The sequence below is a fragment of the Tribolium castaneum genome, chromosome 6 (assembly GCF_031307605.1).
Source record: "Tribolium castaneum strain GA2 chromosome 6, icTriCast1.1, whole genome shotgun sequence".
NCBI lineage: Eukaryota > Metazoa > Arthropoda > Insecta > Coleoptera > Tenebrionidae > Tribolium > Tribolium castaneum.
In genome coordinates this window covers 10094984-10119881 of record NC_087399.1, presented here as the reverse complement: position 1 = coordinate 10119881, position 24898 = coordinate 10094984, and the positions used below count along the sequence as shown (strand labels likewise).

The 24898-nt window shown below is 30.6% G+C and overlaps 1 protein-coding gene across 2 annotated transcripts in view; it reads right to left on the bottom strand.

Moving 5' to 3' along the window:
* The window catches only part of LOC662165 (calpain-9), a 64550-nt gene that overhangs the window by 5589 nt on the left and 34063 nt on the right, over positions 1-24898 (bottom strand). Inside the window, exons 4-5 of one of the 2 annotated variants that reach the window (XM_064357409.1) lie at positions 16645-16813; positions 11453-11652 (exon numbers count right to left, since the gene is read on the bottom strand). In XM_064357409.1, the coding sequence (XP_064213479.1) occupies positions 11453-11652; positions 16645-16813 (369 nt within the window). Of the gene's footprint in view, positions 1-11452; positions 11653-16640; positions 16814-24898 lie in introns of those variants that run through there. The other variant, XM_064357410.1, reaches the window with a different exon arrangement.

Below are 24898 nucleotides of genomic sequence, written 5' to 3'. Positions count from 1 at the left end.
TGAAATAAATCGCATGAAACAAATGAAATAACGTCAATTTTATTTAATTTTTATTTAATTCTAGGCATATTTCAATAAAACATTGTAAAATAAATCCTATTAAAATAAATTATTACTCTCAATGACTTTTTCATGCAAAAACGAAACGAATAATAAAATTTTGACGTAATGTGATAATTTTTCACCCAACTTTAGAAAAAGTTATTGAAAAAATACATATACTTGAAATAAATACATATACTCGGAAAAAAGACTCATTTTGACAATTTTCTGTTCCGTTATACGCAAATCTCAGAAAATCTGAATACTTTAACTAAATTTAGAAAATCGGCTTTAAATTCAATTTAAATTTATGTTTTTTTTGCATGTTTGAAGTCCCTAATTAAAAATAACAAAGGCATAAGCTTTTCGAAAAATAATTCAGGTATCACTATTCTGGCTTCGGTTCAACGAAATCGAGCAAAATCATTGCATTTCTGAGTATTTGATAAATTTTCAGCCTTATCTAGATTTACAGCAGAAATTTCATTTCAAAAATATAATTAAATATTGGCTTCGGAGACATTTTTCGACAAATTTTTGCTCAAGAACAAACTGCAAATGGTGCGCAATAAGTAAAATAATGTCAAGTTCGATTAATTTTTATGTTTTTAGGGATATTTAACAAAGTCTTACTAAATAAATACCTGACTTCCTGGATTCTCTCGTCTAACAACGAAATAAATCGACCGAAACAAACAAGTTAAACAAGTCACAATAAATTAAATCTTAAAATTGTTATCCAATTATGTAAAACATTTGGAAAAAACACTTAATAATCTTCTCTTCGAACAAAATAAGTTCAAAAGTTTTCGAAAAATAACCACGTTTCTATTTCAAAAAGGTGCTTCAGCAACCAAAAAAATCAAAAATGCTTTCATATCTGCAAAATAATTGTTGAGTTTCTAGCTGATACAAACTTGCTAAAACATTCGAAAAAAAAAACAAAAACTACTAATTTTTAACTTAATTTATTATTCATATTGAATCATGAAAAACGTCCAAACACGTAAAAGTAATGAGATATGATTATCCATATCTCACTATCCCGATAGTTTGTATAAATTACAACAAAAATAACATTATTTTTAATAAATATTGTAGGATTTCGGCTTATTTTGAATAAAATTTTCTTCAAAACGATCTATGTTGAGTAAAACAAATAGGACCACTACCATATCTATTCTTTTAAAATCTTAATTGAAAGAAATACAAAATAAAATATTAGATTTAATGAATCGAATTTAATTTTAATCTTTGGCTATATAAGAGCCGGTTTATAGAAAGCTTCATTAAATTTTAATCCGTTGTTAAATGTTAACAACGCGAATAGACCAATGAAATTGTTTCAGTTTGGGCACGTGATCAGTTAATCACGCATTAGATTGCAAATTAGATTAATGACGCTCCTGTAAACCGGCTCTAGACGCTTAAAAACGATGAAAGATGATATTTGTAAACTTAATTTGGTGATTTTTCCTTTGGTTTTAGCAAATTCTTACAAAAACCGATAATTTCATTAGGAAATTGAGTTGAAAGCTCCGCTCAAAGGCTTTGTAAACCATGAAAATAATGCATTCTTTGACAAAATTTGGTTTTATTTTGGATTATTTTTGACAAAATATTTGATCAAAAACAAGCAATAAATCGCATGTAATAAATGAAATAACGTCAATTTTATTTAATCTTGATATAATTCTAGGCATATTTCAATAAAGCCTTGTAAAATAAATCCTTTTAAAATAAATTAATACTCTCAATGACTTTTTCATGCAAAAACGAAACGAATAATAAAATTTTGACGTAATGTAATAATTTTTCAAACAACTTTAGAACAAGTTATTGAAAAAATACATATACTCGAAAAAAATACATATACTTACTCGAAAAAAGACTCATTTTAGCAATTCAAATTTATGTTTTTTTTTGCATGTTTAAAGTCTCTAATTAAAAATAACAAAAGCATAAGCTTTTGGAAAAATAATTCAGGTATCACTATTCTGGCTTCAGTTCAACGAAATCGAGCATTGCATTTCTGAGTATTTGATACATTTTCAGCCTTATATAGATTTATAGCAAAAGTTTCATTTAAAAAATATGAATAAATCTTGGCTTTGGAGCTTGAAAAAAAGGACATTTTTCGACAAATTTTTGCTCAAGAACAAATTGCTAATGGACTGCAATAAGTAAAATAATATCAAGTTCGATTAATTTTTATGTTTTTAGGGATATTTAACAAAGTCTTACTAAATAAATACCTGGCTTTCTGGATTCTCTCGTCTAACAACGAAATAAATCAAACGAAACAAACAAGTTAAACAAGTCACAATAAATTAAATCTTAAAATTTTTCATCCAATTATGTAAAAAATTTGGAAAAAACACTTCGAATACTCCAAGAAGGCAAAAGTAGCATCATTTTTTGACATTATTTTAGTGAAATTTTGTCTGGCTACTGAAACGATCTAACTTTTTCAAACTTTTTCGATTAATACAAGTGCCGACTTACAAATAATCTTCTCTTAAGAATCCTTAGTTCAAAAATACGACATAAATCGAACAAAATAAGTTCGAAAGTTATCGAAAAAAACATGTTTCTATTTCAAAAAGGTGCTTCAGCAACTGAAAAAAGCAGAAATGCTACTATGTCTGCGAAGTAATTGTTGAGTTTCTAGCTGATTCTTGCTAAATAAAACATTCGAAAAAAATCAAAAACTACTAATTTTTAACTTAATTTATTATTTGACCTTGCATTAGTTAAATAATTGACAACTGGACACTGAGAAGTTAATTTCAGGAAAATACTTTATTTATTTTGTAAATAAGAAAATTTAATCTTAAGTTAGCTACAGCTAGTACACCAATTTTTATAAAGAAAAATATCAAATTTTTCCAAGCCTGGCAACTCTTGGCCAGTTGTATTACTAAGTAATATTCGGTATTTCTTACCAGAAAAGTGATTTTTGAGAACCTGGTTTAAATTTTGATTGAATAAAATGAGAATAATTGTTGGTGGTGCGCCACTGGCGTGCTGCCGATTCCTTTGTGGATTTTTCCCCCGGCGTACCAACCATTCCATAAACGCTGCACATTTTATAAAAGTGAGCCAATTACCTACAGCACAAGTTATTTCTCATTGGAATTACAAACGAGATTGAGTTAGACATCAGGACGACCCAAGTTAAGCCGAGGACTGCTACAATGGCAGATATCTCATCATTTTTACCGTGTGTCAGACTTGTTCTAAGGACCATTGTCCAATGATGGCACGCAGTTGAATGTTTCAGGTGCAGTAATTGACTTATTTATGAGAAAAGCCGAGAGCTGTGGTCAGCAGCGCCGTCCAAGGGCCGATTTTTTATTTTGATGAGCACTACCTATTTAGATTTACAAATTTTGATTGAAAAAAAATCCTCAGCCGAACTGAAAGTCATTCTTTTTAACTTTTAATAAGTAAATAAGGAATTTGTTGGTATTTAAACGAGATGTCTCGCAAGAAAGCGCCAATATTTTAACCATAGATTATTAATTATATAATTATATAAATTAAAATGATCTGTGTTTTAATTTTTTTAAGTCTTTTTTTTGGAATTATCCTAAAAATTCCGATTGTATGTATTTTAATTTTTTAGAATACCTGCTTATTCAAGTTTTTTTTTTAAATCGGGCATGCAGTCGGTTTCTGAAAGGTTGCAGAACATTGTTAAGGGGGCCCCCTTAACATAAATTGTATCATAATTTTGTAGCACAATTAATTTGGCTTTGGTACTCGTATCTTAAAATTTGAAAGCCCAATCAATATGGGATTTTTTTGTCTCTTGTAAATTTTATGTAAAATGTACAGATTTCAAGTAAAATAATAAAATGTGAAAAGATGCAGTCGATATCTGCACAGACGTCGACCTAATGTTTCTTTAACGTTTTTAGAAGGGAAAATAAAAAACAGGGAAAAAATTATTTTTAATAATGCTTTATTTATGGATTTACTCGTGAGACACAGTATTCAAATATTTAAATTATAATTTATGGTATTTCGCGGCGTATTTACTTTTTTTAGTTTTTGTGATAATTATTTCTCTGTCAGTGGCCAATGTTTACAGTTAATCATTGTTTGAATATCTTTAACAAAGTTTATTTGGAAAAGGCTGTTATCATCAGGTTCACATTTTGCTTATTCTATAACATTTTAGAGGGCTGTTAAAATTTAGCAGAGGTTAAGATATCATATTTGGAAATGTTAATGGTTATTGCAATCGCAAGAACATCTAACATCCTTAAATATTATCCAACAGATTTACTACAGAATAATTGATTTATAAATGTTACATTTTGCTATTGTTCCAGAACTTATGACGTCAATGGTTTTTTGAGTAATGATGTAATTTTTTATGTTAATGTTAGGTTTAATTCTGCTTTTGATAGAATTTTATCTTTATCTTACAAGTATAAAAAATAATGAAATAAAATATAAAAGTTATCGATTACAAACAAAAAAATTAGCTTTCTGATAATGGTTATTACCTTATTTTATTATTGGTGATTAATTTTTACATTTTTTATAATTAGTATTATCATGACAACATTTAACATGAAATTTAAATAATAAAAAATCAATGTCTATTTGCAAAATAAAACAAGAACAGAAAGATAAAACCAATATTGTGTAATTTTAATAATTAGAATTAATTAGAATAATACAATTAGAATTAATTAGAACGTCCTATCAAAAACAGTAAAAAAATGCTTCAACTCTTAAAAATAAAAATGACAGCACAAAGATGTGCTGTTTTAATCTCATCTTGTGGGTAATTATGCTCTTTTACAAACATAATAATCATAAATTCATAAACAAGATTCTTATGTGAAACCCTAATACAGGGCAAATTTTTTAAAATTTTTTAGAAAACATCAAAAATAATAATAGATAACATCTACCACTTAATATTACGTTTAATATTAGACTATTAATATTAATATTAATATTAGATGATAAATTGATACAAAATAATGCAGTCATTCTGATTTAATATTATATTTTATGTTTTTAATTATAAATCTACAAAATGCTGAAATTACTGTTCGATTCACTGTGTAGATATTTTGACATAATATAGATACTCGGCTCAGGGCCGGATTATAGTTGTCGGAGTCCCTAGGCTAATCTGACACGGCGACCCCTTCTACTAATGTTTAATTTTATATGATTTATCACAAACAAACAAAAAGTCTTCCTTACCTACTTGCTATAAATCGAATTTTACGACATTTTATACAAGAAATTACAATTCTTAATTGAACAAAGTACGACTCTTATTACACAAAACTAAATAGGTTTAAAGTGTGTCCTTTTAGTTTTTTAACGGTTTTTAAATTTTTGTTAACCTACTGATATCAGAGTAGTAGATTGTAGTTTTGCCGCTCCGTACAATTTTTTTATGTGCACTCTTAATTTTTTTAAGATAAAAGTAAAACTTTCGAGCAAATTGTACGAGTTAATAAAAAAAATAAGTAGGCATACCATTTTGTCCATATACGTTTTTAATTAGGTAAGTCATGCTTAAATATAGGGTTGTATAAAAAATATGTTAAAAACTTTAATATTTAATTATTAAACAAATATAAAAAATTGAAATAAACCTAATTCTGAGACTAGCAAGCTACACTAAGCATCATTTGTTTTATTGAATGAGACTAGAAATTACAAATTTCAATTCGTGAATATTTTAGTATTTTTTTAAATTAATGTATCTACTATTAAATTATTTTTAATTAATTAATTTCAATTATGAGAAATCGTACAAAAATTCTAATAAAAGTCAAGTGAATTGAAAAAACAATTAAGTATTTAATAACAAACACTGATTTCGGTGTGATTAGTTTTTTTTTTTTTTTTTTTTTTAGATAAGTATAAGTAGTACAAAATATTTTTAAAAAACTTACCCCATAATTAATATTGTATAGGATTTAGAAACTAATTTTCTTTCTTTCCTCACAAGCTTTTATTATTCACATTTTGATTTTGTATAAGTTTTTATTAATTTATAAACTCGAAAACTATTGTACAGAACTGTAATTTCGTCAGTTTCGTTTGACACTTATTGTGCTTATACTCTGCAAAGAAAAATGTATTTCAAGTGATTTCATATCCAGAAAAGAAACAAAGCCTGCTTTGGGGTATTTATGCATAACTATATCGGTAACTTGGTATTTAATTTTTTATCAAACACGTCGAAGTGAAAACATCCACATATGGAAAAAGGGCGCCTCAACTTTCAAAAGTTTTTTGTTTTACTTAATTTTATTTTTAAATTGTTACACAATTTTTTTATTTGTATTCGCTGGCGCCCCTAGGCTATAGCCTAGGTAGCCTAATGGGTAATCCGCCCCTGACTCGGCTTTTCAAACTCCATACTAAAATTTAACTATAGATATTTTTTAATTATACAGGGTCAATCAATAGTGAGTTATTTCTTGAATTTTTATAAATACGCAACTAATAATGCTAAAATAATACTGATTCTACCTGATCAGATCGGTAATCGGTAAAAAATCAAACGAAGTATCTAAATGGTAAGTGCAATTAGTATTTTTGGTTGCATGTCAGACATGTCAGAAGTAACCCACTATTGACTAACCCTGTAAGTAGATATTTCAACATTCAGTGTAATATATTCAGCTCAAGTAAATAAAACACTTCAAACATAAAATTAAATATCATACTCCAAACGCTCTGAATAAACTGACTTAATTTCAATTTTTTTTTTAAAACTATTCCTATTATTCTTTTTCGCAGAAACCTATCCATGAGAAATAATAAGTGCTCTCAATCTTTGTATATAACTCTGTATGTATTTAAATATAGTATGTATTTAATAAAATAATAATATTTATTTGTACATACGATAATTACATTTTTTGGTATTTGACCGCATTTGCTTGTAATTAAAATTATTTCACCAACTTAGCGTCATTTAAAACTGTTTGTAGTGAGTTCGTCTCGTCTTGAGCTTCAAAAGAAATATTTAGTTTCTGGAATCGTCGATTTTTAATTGAAGTGTAAGAAAAAACGCGACCGTGAGAACGCAGTTGGTAACTCGGTTCTCGGTACAAATGAGATTAAGATTGTTCGTTTTGCAATCAGTTTTCACGACGTACACACTTCCATCAGATTAGAAGTCAAAAACGAGCACCAATCATCATTGATAAACAGTCGCCTCCTCCTGGTCGTTTCTAGTTTGCCGCGCAATTACAAAATCGCGTCGTTAATAACGGAATTTATCAGGGGATTACATCAGGAACGACATTCAGCCGCCTTGAGCAACAAATGCGGGGGTGCTGATGCTAAATTAACACCCAACCATTTCTTAAATAAATCCCAAACGGCCTTGGGCAGCATCGCAATTCGGCGCCATCTCGTTTTTAGATAAAATTCGATTGTTACTTTGCGCACAATGAACGAGTAAATAAATATTGATTTTCAATTTAATGGTAATGGTTGGATATTATTTCAACGCCTACCAGATGGTGAACACAATGAGCGCGTACACCCACCCCGGACTTATTATTTCTTGAGCCTTGGAGGAAGGACTTCAAACACAACCAGGGCCGGATTCACTCACACTTTTGACGATTGAGCTCCTCATTCATTCCTGAGATGACCATTCGCAAGCGGAAACCGTCCTTGGCAGCGCATTGAATACCAAATTAAATGTTTATTTGTAGTCGATTTAATGGTAATTTGCCTTAATATATTTGTCATGGCTTGCAGTATCTCACGGGACGTCAACTTATGAATTATTTATGCATTGTGTGCGAGATTTCAAAAAATCAAAACTAACAATGGAACTCTGCACTAATTAAAGCGCACTCTGGAACGCATACTTCAAATTTTTACATGTACCCAGTTGTTTTATGAATTTGTTATAGTCATACGAACAATTTTTTACAACATTATAAAAAGCACAATTTTTTAGGCTTCCTATGTTAGAATATAGAAATGATGGATTCGTAGTCTTAGTGGGGGAAGTAAAGTGGGTGATTTTTTTTTCGACTAGATCTTCATTAAGTAAAGAGAAAGTGACGATTGATGGAATAATTATGATGGGCAGACGCCAGATTTTAAAGCTTGCAATTTAGTTCAATTAATGAGAAATCATACGACTCATTAACTTGTAATGAGTATATGAGATGATTTGAAATTATACATACAGGTGGATTCAAAATTGAATTGCAAAATGAATACCGAGCGTTATGTCTAAAAATGATCGCAGGATTAAGTTTAAAAAAGATCTACAAGTCTTTAAAGATTTTTGGAAAATGACGATTTTGGACTTGAATCTTTCGTGTACTAAATTTAAATATTGTCTTAAAGTAGGTACCTGTTTCTTGTCTGCCTTATGTCATAGCAGAAGTTAATGTTTCGCCTAAACCACACATTAGAAGAAAATTATTTATCAACTGGAAATTTATATTTTTATTGGGTTTTGGGATTATTTGAGTTATTCTGAAGAAACTTTCATCATGAATATCCAAATTTGGCCATTTTCAAAATATGTATTTAGTGTTTTTGAAAATTTTTGGTTTTGCGTTCTAATTCAAAAAGTGGAAACTCTGCGTTTTTGAATATTTTGAAATCGTTTTTGATGCATTTAATCGAGAAGGTTTAGATATTTTCTATAGTGTTTTCAATTTAAAAAATGTCAAGAAATGCCTGAATTTTGATTTCTTTTTTGATTTAATAATGGATTTATGGTATGTACTAACATTCTCATTAACAGCTCTCAAGTTATGAAAACTTTTTTTTGACAATGAAAAATTGTTTAGCCACAGCTCTTTTCACCTTTAAATTTCAACAATTTTATTACAGAATACGTCTTATTATAACAAAATTTTTAACAGAACTTGTCATTTATTCTATAAAAAATGTTTCTTTGATAAACTAAGTAACTAACTAACTATTTCAGCTGTGGCAAGTTTACTACAATGTCAAAAAATAAAACATATTACACATAGTTATAGATCGATGCAGATGAAATTCTCCTTCATTTTGGAAAAATTGAGTTAAAATTTGGGAATTTGTTCAATTTTTTTCAATTTTAAACACACTGAAAAAAGCAACAAACTTTCTCTTTTGATTGCCCAAAAACACTTTAAAATCTTTAGAATTGGGAGAATTATACTCATTTTTGTAGTCTTGTAAAAGGTGCAAATCCAAAAAGAATTCAAAGAAGCCTTAATATATTTCAACAAAAAGCTAAATTTAAGTATAAAAAAGCTGACAAAAACTTCTTTAAAACAAATCAAACAAAGCAAAACTGGAGTAAAAACAGCATTTAATTGAAAATAAGAAAGTTGATTTCTACCTGTACTGGGTGTATCAAAAAAAACGTGAGCTAATTTTTCCACGTAACAAAATTCATCAAGTACAACAACTTTTCTATATAACATTTTGCAAAATTCTTATTTATTATTTTCATTGTTTTCCTCCTTTTTTGTACAAACGAGGCGGTCAACGTTTAATAATTAGTTTGTATTGTTTTTACATGCATAGCAACAATTTTAATTGTTGCTTTATATTTTAAATAAAGCGAAACATTTACAGAAAAATTACAAATAAAAAAACATTTTTTTGGTGCGCCCTTTTTCCGCTTAAAAATAACACACGTATTTCTCATACACCCTGTATAAGCAGATGAGCCACCACCTTAAAAATATTTTTGTCGAGCAGAAGAATATTGTTATCAGAGCTTATAATTAATGAACTGTACTTAATAAAAATAAAACATGACAAAACAGTCTGATAATAAACTACTCACAAACTACTGCCCTATTATCACCTACATGTTATGTAAAATTTTTATAAGAATTTTAAAAAATGTACTTACCTTCGAAATAAAACCATTGCATTCAACTTTTTTTGATTTGGCTTATAAAAGAACTCTTAAAGCTTATCACCACAAGTTAAAAGAATAAATTCCAAACAATGAATTGGCGTATCAATTATAGTACCAATGGTAGTCATAAGTTATTACTTAAAAAATTTAAAGTAGCTTGAAATTATATTTTTTATTTTCCTTTTTGTTGTTTTGTAGTTCTTACAGGTATTTCTTTTATTAGGTACTTTGCTTTTATTATTAATATGTATTACTTTTAGAGTTGTCGTAGTTACTATTCATTCTCAATATAATTTTTTTTGATATGTATTGGTTATTTATTTCTACCACAACCTTGTGGGTAGTGACAACTTTTTCTGGCAATTTTTATGTTGTCGACAAATTTTTCGTATAAGCATTTACGGATTTTATTTGTTAGTAGCATATTTTATTTAAAATTTAAACTCATAAACGCAGGCTCAGTAAAGTTCAATGATTTTTTCACTAGTATTTATTATATAACAAATAGTATAGATAATAATTTCAAACAGTTGCAATTTTTCATGTAATTCTATTATTAAAAAATACGTCAAAATTTTTCAAAATTGATTTTCAGGTCCATGTTCTTTAACCTAAGTCTGTCATAATTCTTTTTCTTAACAATTTGGTTGCTATTTATAAATTCAAAAAATGGAGAAGATTAAAAAATTAAAAACATTGGGGACTTCCCAGAGGCCATCGACTGAAGTTCTTTAGCCTTCAGCCAGTAAAATAAATGTAATATTAATTAGTAGTAGTAAGTATTTTATAACTTTTTTTGTGATTTTAATTTTCTTTAACAAAATACGTTTGAACATGTTTCTAACTCAGTACGTTATAAGACGGAATTTTTTGAATTACGTTAAACCCAGAGTCAAACCACAACTTCGTCATTTATCATGCAAAACAAAGTAAAATTTTTGCTCACATGCTGCGTTCAGTAATGGCCGTTTTTTATGAAACATTCAAATATTTATGACTATTTAAATTAATGTGCTCATCGCTATATTTTAATACACAATAACTCTTAAAATTTTAATCCGTCTATTCATTGGTCGCCGTCCTCCTACGTTATTTTGTTGCTTTTATAATAAACTATAAAGGCGTAAATTGTTAATGTTTATTGACCAATAAATCACAAATTTTCCGCGTTTGTACTTTTATGTATAATTATTTTGGGGAAACACTTCAAGGTGTGGGTTTTCACACGGTTAATTTCTGTTTTTTTTTTTGACTTAAATTAGTCTAACTGTGCCCCTTTCCCGTTGCTCTTTCGAGGTCCACGCCACTGGTTCGCGCGAGCTCCCGCGATCGTTATTTCAATCCTGTTAAACAAATTAAAGCGCGCAACGATCTAGATAATTTCATGCATTTTATCATTTGTAAAAAATGATTGTTTATGATATTCTGTGTGTTTCTTCGAAGAGCTGCATGCAAACGCTCGCCTCGCTATTTAATTAGATTTATTAGGTATTTGCGCCAGCCTGATAAAGGCCGCTGTACCTGAAAACTCCGCAGTAGTTATGCGAGTTGTCGAATCCTTGATCCGGAGGCACGATCCGGTCCAGGAATCGAGGTGTTAGAGCCAGAGAGGCCACAGCTGCCAAAAGCCATTGGTCGCCCAATTCTCCGGCTTCGACAGCGAATCGCATCTCTCCGGAGTTGTTGTTGTCGCTGATGAATCGCGGCCTCTGGCACATTTCCTGCAAACGAGGAGTTAGTTGGTCATCATGTCGGGTCAAAGTTGGACGCGACACTTGTAACATGCTGGAGGTCAACAGAACAAGATGTGCGTGCCACTTCGGGACTAATTGCTTCGTAATTAGACGAGGAACGGTGACTTGTCGGCAAACAAACGATAATTTAACTCATTGCGAACTGTTGTTTCATTATAGTTCAGACAACGAACGAGTTGTAGATGTTTTGAACTAGGTACGAGATAAACATACTTAAAGCTCCCGGTCCTGCGAGGTACCGTTTTATGGTATTTCGCGAATAACGCAAAAACCGTACATGTACCGACAAATAGTAATAAACAAGTTTTTTTTGAATTTCGTCTTTATTTTTTTTTTCTCTACACATGTTAAAGTTTACAGGATAAAGCCCAGAAATTATTATAACACTGGATGTCCGTTTTTCTAACTCCACCATGGAGATCTCATGTTATTATAGGAGATACGAGGTCGGTTAAATTAGGGCAAAGCTGCGTTTTTTATGCTGAACAATTATCTGACAGAAAATTTAATGTTTTATTTTTAGTTTTTGAATTAATAAAAAAGCGAAAATTTTTAATTTTTGTTTTTATTTTTTCAAGCAAAAACCAAAATATCTAGACTGTCATTATATTTTCCAAGGCCTTCTTGATTACTTTTTTTTGTATTTGTGAAGAGTTTTTTTTCTGATTTCAACGATGTAACACATGGTATGATCGAATCTTACATCCTAATCAAAATAGAGAAAAAAGAATTTTTGCAAAAAGTGCTTTGGAAAAAAATCCAACAATTTTGTTCTTAAACATACTAGATTTTGGAAGTTTAACTGAATTTGAATCTAGAATGTTCACATCTGCGTCAGGCTTACCTACTTATTAATAACTAATTGACTTGATAAGCTAGAAGTTTATTCTTCGCAAAACAAATGAAGACAAAGTTATAAAAAATCTGTTCGCATATTTAATAAAACTGTCGAAATTTAGTATGTTAAACAAAATTTTTGGCCATTTTCCAAAGGTGTCTTTGTAGTTTTTCTTTTTTTTTTCAACTTTAATCAACTGCAAGATTGACCATATCATGTGATACATCGTTGTAATCAAACTTTTCACAAATGAAAATATCGAATTGGAGTCGATATGAAAAAATAAAGTTGTGTATTGTAACTCTGATATCAAGAATGCCTTTGTAAAGGTGATGGCAAATCTAGATTCATTTTAAAAATGTACTTATCTGAAGAATGTCGTAGTTAAAACGTCTAGTTTTTTTACTTTTCGCATAAAAAATTAAAACGTAAATTACAAAGTTTTATTTTTTTCCAATAATCGTTCTCAAGTTAAAGACTAAAATTTTGACAACCGCTGAACTAGAAATATAAAACTTTAATATTATTGTCAAAACGCCAGAGGTAAATTAACTTCTTAGTCCATTATGTTATTCCTCTATTTCAATTTGTGTTTTGTCAGTAACGGTTACGAAAAAAAACAAATTTTTTTTTAGACAAGACCACACAAATGAATATATGTTAGCCGCAATTTTGAAAAATTCTCAAAACGCCCCTGCGCCACAATCTCCATTTTGTTTAATGAAAAAATTAACTGCTAATAAACTGCCATAAGTCACACCGTGGCTCTCAACAAGTGGGTTACTAAAAATTTCACTTTTTGGAAAAATGATATAAGGGTTTTCAACTCGTCTGATTATGAAAAATTACACAAAGTATTTAGCTGCAAAAAAAAGCAAAAAAGCGTCATGGTAGAGCAAAAGTTGATCCACAATTAATAAGTTTTATTTTGTTCTATGTTTTTAAACGTGAAAGAAACGTCAATTTGTTTGATTTTACTATTTAATTTTTTCGATTTTTTGGTCGTTTAGATGCCAATAACTTTGGAACTACATATTATTCGTAACGCCCTTAAGTTTGTTATCGTTGGAAAGCTCATTCAATAAACTATCTTAAAAAATACTGTTCTACCACCTACCGAGACAATTGCTAATATACTCGTAAGTAGATAATAGTGAAATTTAAATTCGTTGATACCTTGAAAACTATCATCAATTTTACCATTTTCTCGACGCTACTCAATTCCCTGGATCATTGTACATACACTAAGTTGACAATATCTCTCTTTTGTGGTATAATTTTGTCACGATGGATAAAATTTAAAAAAAATGAAGAATAAACAACAATTCTTATGAAGGTTTCGTCCTAACGTTTTTAGTTTCGTCGTAATCGGCGTTTGAAAAATAAATATTTTTTTACGATATTATCATCTTGAAACTAATGCCATTTTATAAAATTCTGTGGCACCGGACTTCGCTAGTTTCAATAATTTCTCCGTAATCGGCCTTAAGTGCTACACATGTTTTGCATTTGTCTCGAAAACTGTAAGACTTAGGATATAGATTAAAAAAATCTCAAAATACGCTTATATCTTGAAACTACCAGACTTATTTCGCTAGTACCAATAGTTTCGCCGTAATCGGCGTCCCAAAAGTAAACAATGCTGCATATTTTTTGCGGAAACTGTAGTCGTAAGACGTGGGACACAAATCGAAAAAACATCAGAATATGCTTTAAATGATCTATCGAGTGACGAAAAGCCAAAACCCAAAGTAGTTCTGGGTAATGGTTTCGATTACAGATATTTTCAGTTTTTAACTACAAAAATTCACTGCTCATAAAGCTTAAAGTTGTAGAGCGAAATAGTTTTTCTAGGCGAATTCTACGGTTAACTTTACGTATAGGTAGTGCCATATTTAAAAAAGAAAATCGTCATAGTGGGTTACTATTAAAATAAATTTGCAAAACTCGAAAACTAGGTATTTTAGAATTTTGAAAGATTTTACTTTTTACAGATGATCACATTTTTGTCAGTCTTGATAATGTAATAATTATTTTTTTTGTAAAATATAAGGTTTAGACAAATTCGCTTGGATTCATATTTGCTATTCACTTAGTATAAACAACTTTATCACTTGTTCTTTCATCTACAACCAAATTTTTCAAATTAGCACCGACAACTTGTTAACTTGAAAACTATTACGAATAGCACTACCGTCTTTTTAACGCCAATCGGTTTCCTCTACCATTTTACATAGATAATAGTTGTCTCTCTGAAATCGGTATTGAAAAACAGAATAACAAAATCTTTACGAGATTTTATTTTAAAACTTCCAAAATTTTATATATTTTTGACACAATTATAAAAATAAAATCAAAATATTTGCCGTAATCGGCCTACGAAGAATGAAAAAAAGAGAAAATTGCAAAAGTTTTTTTGCGTTATTTTTGAAAACTATAAGGCACAAATAATCAATTTTAGAATGTGGTTCAAATTATCTATTAAAGGTAAAAACCCAAAGGCGTTTCGAATAAGGGTGCCGGCCTTAGAGGCATTTTAGTTTTTCAGTAAAAAAAAAAACATAACTTAAATTATAAAAGTATTAGAGCAAATCAAAACAGAGTTATAAAAATTATGCTCGCATATGTATTAGAATTGTCAAAATTTAGTTTGTTAAACAACATTTTTGACGTTTTTTCCAAAGCACTCTTTGCCAAAACGCTTTTTTGTTAATTTTAATTAGCATGTAAAATTCGATCATATCATGTGATACATCATTGTATCCGAAATGAAAAGACTTTTCAAAAATATAAATATCAAATATGGCGACCATAAGAAAAACTAAAGTGTTATAGCTTTGACATCAAGAACGCCTTGAAAAAGGTCATCACAAATTTAGATTTGGTGTAAAAAAGTGCCTGAAGAATGTCCTACTTAAAAATGTATAGTTCTTTTAATTTTCACTTAAAAAAATAAAAACGAGAATTACAAAATTTAGATTTTTCGCAATAATTCAGAGACTAAAAATAACTCATAAAATTTTCTAAGAGATAATTGTTCAGCATAAAAATGCACAACTTCTCTTTAATCTAACCGACTTCGTATCTTTGAGATCTCCATGATGGAGCTCGAAAAACGGATACCCTGTATAAACAATGAGAAGTGTTTCAAACGATAAGCCACTCGATTTCTCTTGCTAAATTTTTCAAAGGGGTGGCTTTGAGCGCAAGAGATATGCAGAAATAAGTTTAAACTAAGAAAAAAAATTGGCCACCCTTTAAGGTAAAATTGATATATTTCAACATTTTTTTCCAAATTTAGACAAAATTTTAGGGGTCAATTTCTCAACGACTTTTTCTCACAAATGCAAAGCGTAATCTAACGTCCAGAAAACCATATTTGGCGATTTTCAGTTGTTGATCGAGAATTTTTAAGGTGTGTGATAAATAGGAACCCACTTTGCGATTTACTCGACTTTCAAACGGCACCCCGGAACATTTTCCATAGATTGCTAAAAAATCAAAATATTTCAGTCTTGTCGAAGAGATTTACCGTAATTGACAACACAAAACGCAAAATCTTCCAACAATTAGAACCTAGAAAATAAATTTGTTTTTATTTTGTCTATCTGGGTTTAGATTATTTTTGAAATGCAGTTTTAGATTTGGTGTTGGATAGATCTTGGCCATAAAGTCCACACAAAGTGGTTACAATCTGTGTCGTAGGCGACCTCAGCGCCCAATTAAAATATCCCTTGATGATCGTTAAGTTTCTCAAGTGCGAATTCTGCGCGTCTGTCGTTATTTTTCCTTAATAAACGTCGGAAACGGCCACTTTGTCGATAGCATCGTCGGAATTGAAACTCGTCGCTGCCGTACACAGATAATCTTTCTCTTCTAAGTCGTTAAAAAATCATCAGATACGATCGAAAAAACCACTCTTAGAGTCACTTTATGCGGTGAGCAATCGTTAAAATAGTCACCAGTAATATACGGCCGTTTTCGCAGCTTGTTCGATGTAATTTGAGACTAGTTTTTCCCTTTAATTGCTTATTTATGGCGTTTGAAGCGCACGCCACTAAATTATTTTAAGCCGGCTTCGTGTGGGTTTGCTTGAAAAACTGTGATTTAAACATACTTACGTGGGGCCTCATCCACACGATCGGGTGCAGGGACGGCTTCTTGTGGTGGTAGAGGGCGCGAGGGCCCGCCGGAAAATCCGGGTCCTCGAAAAGGGAGCCTCTCTCGCGACATGCTCGACGGATTGCTTGGTAGTTGGAAGAGTGGCGCTGCCGTTCAGTGGTGCAATATCTGGGAAAATTATTGTCCATGTTATATTCCTGCATCTTTCGAAAAACTTAAAGGAAGTATGCAATGGAAATTGCATTTAGTTGCGTAATTGTAAATTGTTGGATTATGTGGATGAAACAAAAAGGGATGAAAAGCTGGAGAAAAAGGCTTCGGTAACAATTGTTTCTGGTTTCAAATTAGTGAATTGAAAACTGAAATAAAAGTTTTGGATTGACTGAAGTCAATTTGAGAATTTCAAGGTCTCTCAACAGTTGCATCTTCAATAGAAATTTAGTTTTGATTCGATATGCTAAAGAAATAATCATTACACTAGCAACGAAACACTCCTTGAAATAAAATCTGCTTTAAGTTTTTTGCTATCGCGTATAGAATTTTTTTTCTTCATATAAAGGTCTGAAATATGCGATATGTTCTTTCAAAAATTCATTGTTTTGAGTTTTCTTCTAATAACTTAGATTTTAGCAAGGTTATATCAAGGAATATTACACACAGATGAGAGACGATAATATAACGGGAAATAGTTAGAAGATTGTCACAAGCAATGATAGCACATTTTTGTTGTTAAAACTTTAATGGAGAGTTATATGCAACTATAGTTATACAATGTGTTTTTAAATGATTCTCATCTAGTCTTCTGTGAATTTCCCATGTAAAACCAGGAATGCCGCTTTATAGAATTAATGACAGGCATTTAGACACCGAATTCTCCATTTTATTAAGTCTCCAGTTCAGAAATAAACTTCGACAACAAAAGTGTTTAACAATTTAGTTCCATTTTAACGAAATTTTTAAAATCAATTAATTGACAATTTGGAAGTTTCACAAATGACAGTTTTGACAGTTATTGACAGAGAATTCAATTGAGCAGAGCGGTTTAAATTATTTTACATGTAAACTAATTTCAAAGTTAACTAGATGAAAATTATTTAAAAACACAGTGTATTTTTAATGATTTTTAGAGTTTTGGACCGAATTATATCATTTATTTAACGATTCAATGATTTATTTAACAATTTTATTACAATAAAGTTTATATGATTTATAAAATATATTTTTGTTATTATACAGGGTGTCTCAAAACTGGCGAATTCCAAGTTCAAACGTTCCGAGAATCACTTCACTAGTCTAAATATAGAATCGGAATAAAGATTCTGGGCTATCCAAAAAAAGACACATTTGTTTGAAGGTGCACTTCAGATGCATTTTGAATTGCGCTTTCTTCAAATGCAGAATAAAAATTTCAATGTATATGGTAGCGCTCAGCTCCATTTGCGTGTGCGTCATCTGACATTTCTGTCGCTACGTTTACATAGCAGGGACATAGCGGTGACAAACTATCAAATAATTTTTGAGGTTACGAAGTGTTTAAATTATGAGTTGTTACAAAAAATACAGATTCACAAAACAAGAACTAATAAACGCAGAATCAAAAACCTAACGAAACGCAAATCACAAAACAATAAACGAACAGAAAATACTTGCGATTAACACCGATAACACTTTCGACAACCACGCGACGACGTCTATAATTTACTGTCAATGTCAGTTTGACAAATTCGTGACACTTGACGGTGTTGTCGAAGTGCACATGTCAATTAATGTTCAAGGATACCACCCTTAGATAGCCCTTAGCTGTTTAAATTTGCATTGTTTTTGATAATTTTTTATAGCTTTGTGTTGGTAATGAAAAAATGAAATTGATGACGCACACGCAAATCGAGCTGACCGCCACTATACTGTTATTTATGGTGTAGATGATTGTGGAAAATAATAATGAAAAACAATTTCTTGAAAAATTTGCGTTAGTTTGGATTAAAAAAAAATGTTTTTTTTAATTTCGAGGTAGATAGAGATTTGTAAAAGAAATCAATTAAGTAAAATTTGTGTAACTAGAAAATGCCTAGATTTCCCAAGAGATCGTTCTGAACTTAAAGTCCCAAATTTTAGAATCGCTAGATTATAATGGTAGAAATAAGCGTAAATTTTAATATTATTGACAAAACAGTAGCGATTAATTAACTTCTAACTTCTTGGTCCACTTCGTAATTCTTCTATTTCAGGTTGTGTTTTGTGTTATGTTAAACTTTATAAAAAAAAAACAAAAAAAAATTAATGCCAGAACTGGGATTCGAATCTCCTCCACATATAAACATGCTAACAACACTATTTTAAACTAATTGCTAATAAACTACCATCACAGCAGCTTTTAACAGATGGCTTAATAAAATTTTTGTTGAACGTATGAACTTTTGGGAAAAATGATATAAAAGTTTTTAACTCGTCTAATCATGACTCGTGACAAATTCACATACAAAATATTGTCATTTCCTGACACCCTGTATAAGTACAGTACAAGTTGTGAAAAGGTGTCCGTTATTCGGAGTTGTCGATTAAAGGGGAGCTTTAAATTATTATAAATTAAACGAAGTTTCAAGTGGTAAGTATAATTAGTATTATTGGCTACATTTTAGGACACGTCAGAAATAACTTACTATTGATTCATCCTGTATATAAATTGGCAGATGTGAAAGAAATGGTTCTTTATTCATAAGTGAAAAAAAGTCACATAAAAAGCTCGTTAATATGGTTCATAGTATGAAATTGGGAAATATTAAATGGGAAAGCGATATTCGTAAAATCTGTTGTAAAGTAAAACAATAAATAATGATTCTTCTCAGAAGTTTATAGTGACGTATTATTTGTGGTCCAATGAAAATCGATTAAATTGGCGAAAAGCGTTATTTTGTAACTTTAACTGACGATCGTACAAGAAAGACCTTTGTATTTATATTTTTCAGAGAATACGTCAAAGTTTTTGAAAAAATTAAAACAGACCACAGAATAAAGTGTCTACGCACAGATAACGCTAACGAATATGTAAGTTCTCCAATGGAGAAATTTTTGAAAAAGTTTGGAATTCGGCATCGATGAACAGTTCTCAAAACTCCAGAAGAAATTTGGACAGAACGAAAATCAGATTTCAGTGGCTTTAGAATTTTTGAATGTAAAAATTCAAACATATCCCAAAAGAAAAACTTATAAAAAGGGAATCATAATCAGCAAAAATTAATCTTTGTTGATTATTTTGCGAAAATTCAAACTACTAGAAGAAAATAAAACCATCTATAGAAAATTTATTTGACAAAGATGATAACATTTCTGGCTATTCTCTTGATAGATAATAATAATTTTACTCTGACACCTCAAGAAAAGGTAATAAAAAAGTAACCTCTAAAGAAAAAGTAGCAGAAGATTCAAGACAAGAAGAAGGTACGCAGAACGTAAACATCAAGAAGATTTTATTTTAAGTTCAAAGTTCATAATATTAGGTATACATAAAGATGACAATACAAGACAAGAAATAAGATATCTAGAACGAAACTTTGAAGACCTGTAAAATTTGGAGATTCCATGTTATGTGCAGTCAATGAAGTTATGTGAAGCTTTATCAAGAAATGAAAATTTCAAAAACGAAAGTTTCTACACCAATGGAAGCCAGAAAGAAATTAAGCAGAGATGGAACCGAATACAGATTAAGAATAAGATGGAATAAAATCTATTTTTTTTCTATGCTGCACTAACATAACAAAACTTGCATTTTCCACAACAGAGATGTATGTTGGAGAAGAAGAAGAATTTATTAATTTAAATAGGAAACCTAGTTACAATAGTTAAAAAAAAATAAAAAATTACATTAGTGGATAAAAGTCACACTTATTGCACATTTATCTTCACATAATCTTTGATTTTTGATTTAAATATAGATAGAGTACCTGCATTTCTAATATTGTTTGGTAACTTATTATATTTATTAATACCCTTAAAAAATAAAGATAACATTGTTTGTCGGTAATTTACACTTTGAACATTAATTTTGGAAGAATCCCTAGTCTGGTAATTGTGTACACTATTTCTGCAAATTAGATATTCACTGAAATACTCTGGTACTCCAAGCTTAATTATTTTATATACAAAAATCATGGTAGAATAATACAGTCGTTGCATCACAGAAAACCACATTAGGGCCGATAACATACATTTTATAGGTGTTAAGCGGTTACATCTTAAAATTATACGCATTCCTCTATTCTGAAGCTTTTGCAGTTGTACAACATGACTAGGCCGTAGCAGGTACATAAGTGTGGCACAATAATCAAAATGTGGTTGGACAATACAATTGTAAATTAAAATTCTTGTTTGCATTGACACATGCGTAGATATTCTTAAGAAAAAAAACAATTTCGTCCTAATTTTTTTACAAACATAATCGAGATGACTCTCCAAATCGAGCAAGCTATCTAGGTAAAATCCTAAATACTTACATTTATTAACAAACTCTACAGTTATGTTATATATGCTTAAATTAATGTTAGCAAAATCAATTTGGTTGTATTTATATTTAGTTGTAAAAATTATAGCTTTAGTTTTGGACACGTTTACTTTAAGTTTATTTGTGTTAAAATATTTTTCAAGTATTTCGAGAGCCTTGTTCATTTTTTGAATACATTTATCAAGATCAGTGTCATAGCATGCTACCAATGTGTCATCGGCAAACAAATTAACAAAATCACAATCACAATAGTTTACAATGTCATTAAGATAAATTAAAAATAAAAGAGGGCCAAGAACGCTACCTTGTGGTACACCAAATTCACTAGACACTTCATCAGACAAAACGTTATTATATTTAACTTTTTGTTTCCTGTCTGTTAGATAACTTTCAAACCATTTAATGACATTACCCCCAATACCATAGCACCGCAATTTAGTTAATAAAATATTTCTATCGATAGTTTCGAATGCTCTTTTAAGATCTAAAAAAACTGCTACCACATATCTACCACCGTCAATTTCTCTTTTAAATTTGGTAACAGTTAACTGCAGGGCTGATTCACAAGAGTGATTTTTTTTAAAACCTGACTGATTTGTAAACAGTAATTTATTTTTATCACAATATTCTACTAACTGTTCATATACTGCTCTTTCAATCAATTTTTCAAATGTGGGTAATGTATTAATAGGTCTAAATTCTTCAGCTTTTGAAGTATTAGCAATTTTTGGTATTGGAATTATCGTACTAGTTTTTAAAGCATCAGGGAATTCACCCTTATCAAGTCAAGTATCTTCTGTCACTCTTGTTTCACTTAATATTAGTAGTTTTGGCTTCACTTGATTCACTAGAACAACTAACTGATCCTTATGCGGCAGGAAACTCTGAACATTCAGATACAATATGCAAGGTTCTTCATTTGTCTCTGGAGATACTTTCTGATTCGTGTAGGTTAGTCTGCTTTTTGGGAAAAAACTGATATCTTTTAATCAACACATCTTCCGGCCAGTTGTCTGGATTGTACAGGTGTTCCAGAAGCCGACGATCTGTGATAATTTTAAACGATATGCTCCTAGCATCATCTCTTCTAGTAAGTTTCTCTACTTCAATAGTCTCATTAGGGAATATTTTGCTTAAATAGTCTTTAACATCTTCTTCTTTAGTTGAGTTTTCGAAATTTCCAGCGTAAATATATGCCTTCCTATTTGCTGCTGTAAGACCTGAAGATTTCTCTGTGTTAGCCTTACCACGCACACCGGACCATTTTTTGTTTATTCGTCTTTTTGACTGTACTTGTATCCAGCCATTAGATGAGCGGTCATTGTCCCTTTCTACTTTTTCTATATCGAAATCAGCTGTCTTCACTGTTGAATTATTATCGCGTAGTTTTTTTGGTCCTACATCGATTAGATCTTTTTGCTGTTCTCTCCTCGTTGTTAAATTTTTACTAGGTATAGTTGTCTTCAATTTACTGCTGTTGGTGTTGCTGTAACCACCATCATCCCTAGATCGTTGAATTTTAATTTCCTGCGTTAACGTATGAGTATGGTTAGGTCTTATCTCTACTCCCGAAGAAAGAGTGAGCAGCTTAATAAGATCTATATTAGATGACTTCAATACATCAACTTCATTACGTAGTTTTTGGATCTCATCTTGAAGTCCCATAGTTGCATTTGTTACAATTCCTCTTACCAGTTCAGAGAACTCTTCACTTTTTAGAAATTCAAGGACATCGTCCGATTTTTCTTCCATTCCAGTACAACATATTACTTGTTCATCATCAATCACTTCAATATTCAGTCTTTCGACACACTTAGGGTGAAATACCCTGTCACACTTGATACATTTTGGCCCTTTACTTGCTTTATTTCGGCAATATAAACAAAACAAATCAGGACGCGACATGTTGCGTTCAAGCTTCAAGCGTTGGAGATGAAGGACATGAAGAATTATCTCTAAGACGGACGGTGGTGTTAAAGTTATGTTGCCGTAATATTTGTAGCCGTTATAAAACAATATAATTGTCAAAAATAAAGAAGTTACAGTTTAAGTCTCTTCTTGTAGTTTACAACTAATAATAAGAATCAGGAAGCATCTTTGGAATTTTTCTCTCTCGCGGCTCTGGTGTGGTCTTTGCGTGTATTCAATTAACCTCACATATAATTACAGTCGCCCTGATACTTTTATCGTGATTTATTACCTGAAATTTTCAGATAAACTTTGACTTCACGTGAATTAAATGATCCAGAACACGTGCGTTGATTTATTACCGCATGCTCGAGTTGGCTTTGTTACCAAACCTCAAATCAAAATTTCCAAAATGTCATTTTTTCTATATCTCTTAGCCGTGCTAGCGTCCGTAGCTTTGTGTATTGTCGCATTCCTCATCATCTCAGCTGGAGATTTGGCCAAATTCAAAAACCTCCACAGGACGAAGGCAAAATGCTCGATTCTACCCCTGATCACAAAGTATGGTGATTTAATAACGTCTCCGCAAGAGTTGGACTTTCATTTGACTGGACTGAAAGCTCGTCTCAGGGAGAAATATCAGGAGTTTGAGAGCATCAAGTCGAAAGTGCACAAAAGTGTGGATAACTTGCAGAAATTCGATAACTACAAAAAAGGGTGCTACGAAATGCAAGCGAATCTTGTGCAAGTCGAAGAGGAGTGTCACAGCTTGCAGCAGAAAATTGAGTATTATAAAAAAGTCCAGATCCGGCTGCAGGATGATCTGAGCCCGGGGATGGGGTTCATGGGCGATGCGGACTGGATGGCGGGGACCAGTCGTACCATTTTATAAATGTTTATACATTTAGCCCAGTTTTAAAGATAAAATTTTTGTAAAAAGTTTTTCGAGCATTTAAACAAATAGAATAATTTCGTGTTGTGTGAAATAGTTTTGAAATCGATCATTTTCTAATAATAGTAATTTAATGCCATGATATAATGTAAACATGGAAAATTATATGCATGTACCTTCCAGTATTTATATCACGTAAGACAGTAATTTTATTTTCTAATCTCAATTAACCTCTGGATAGCAATTCTACTTTCTCTAGTGAGAGTGTTCTTTAGAGCTTCCTAAGCTCATTACACCTTATTATCTGATTTTCTTTTTTATAAAATAATCTAATTAAACTGAATTGAAGGTTTTAGTTAATCTTTTTTCAGATATTCGTCAGACTGGAATTAATTCTAATATACAAGGTGAGTCTTCCAAAGATACTTTTTACTGTCAAAAATAAGAGTCGCAGCAATTGGTGTTTACTATTAATAAATATACTTAATTTTTTCCCAATGTCTACATGTGAATTTTTTCAAAAAAGTTATGGGTAAACCGTATCCCAGATTTTATACATCAGATTTTTTCAAGATTTCCTCTGATTTCCTTAATTTTATACACTAATTTCCTTTGCGGTTGGAGTGGAGTGCAAAATGCACATGCACAGAGAAAAACATTTAATAGAGAACGCTGCTTTTTGTGTCATTTGTTTTTAAGATACAGTAAAAAATACTCTCAGTAGACCCACCTTGTATACGCTTTCATTCTGTTACTAGATTTTACAGAACTGTTGTCTACATAAACTGAACTTTGGAAGCTTACTGTTTTCATAATATCTTTAAAGAAGATCGTCAGAACAAATTATCACTTAAAAAGTAGGAAGAATTTTATTATGAAAAACGATTTTACGCTCATACCATGAAAATTTGGAATAATATTGAAGCATCAAATTGAAGTTTGTTATTAGCTGTTT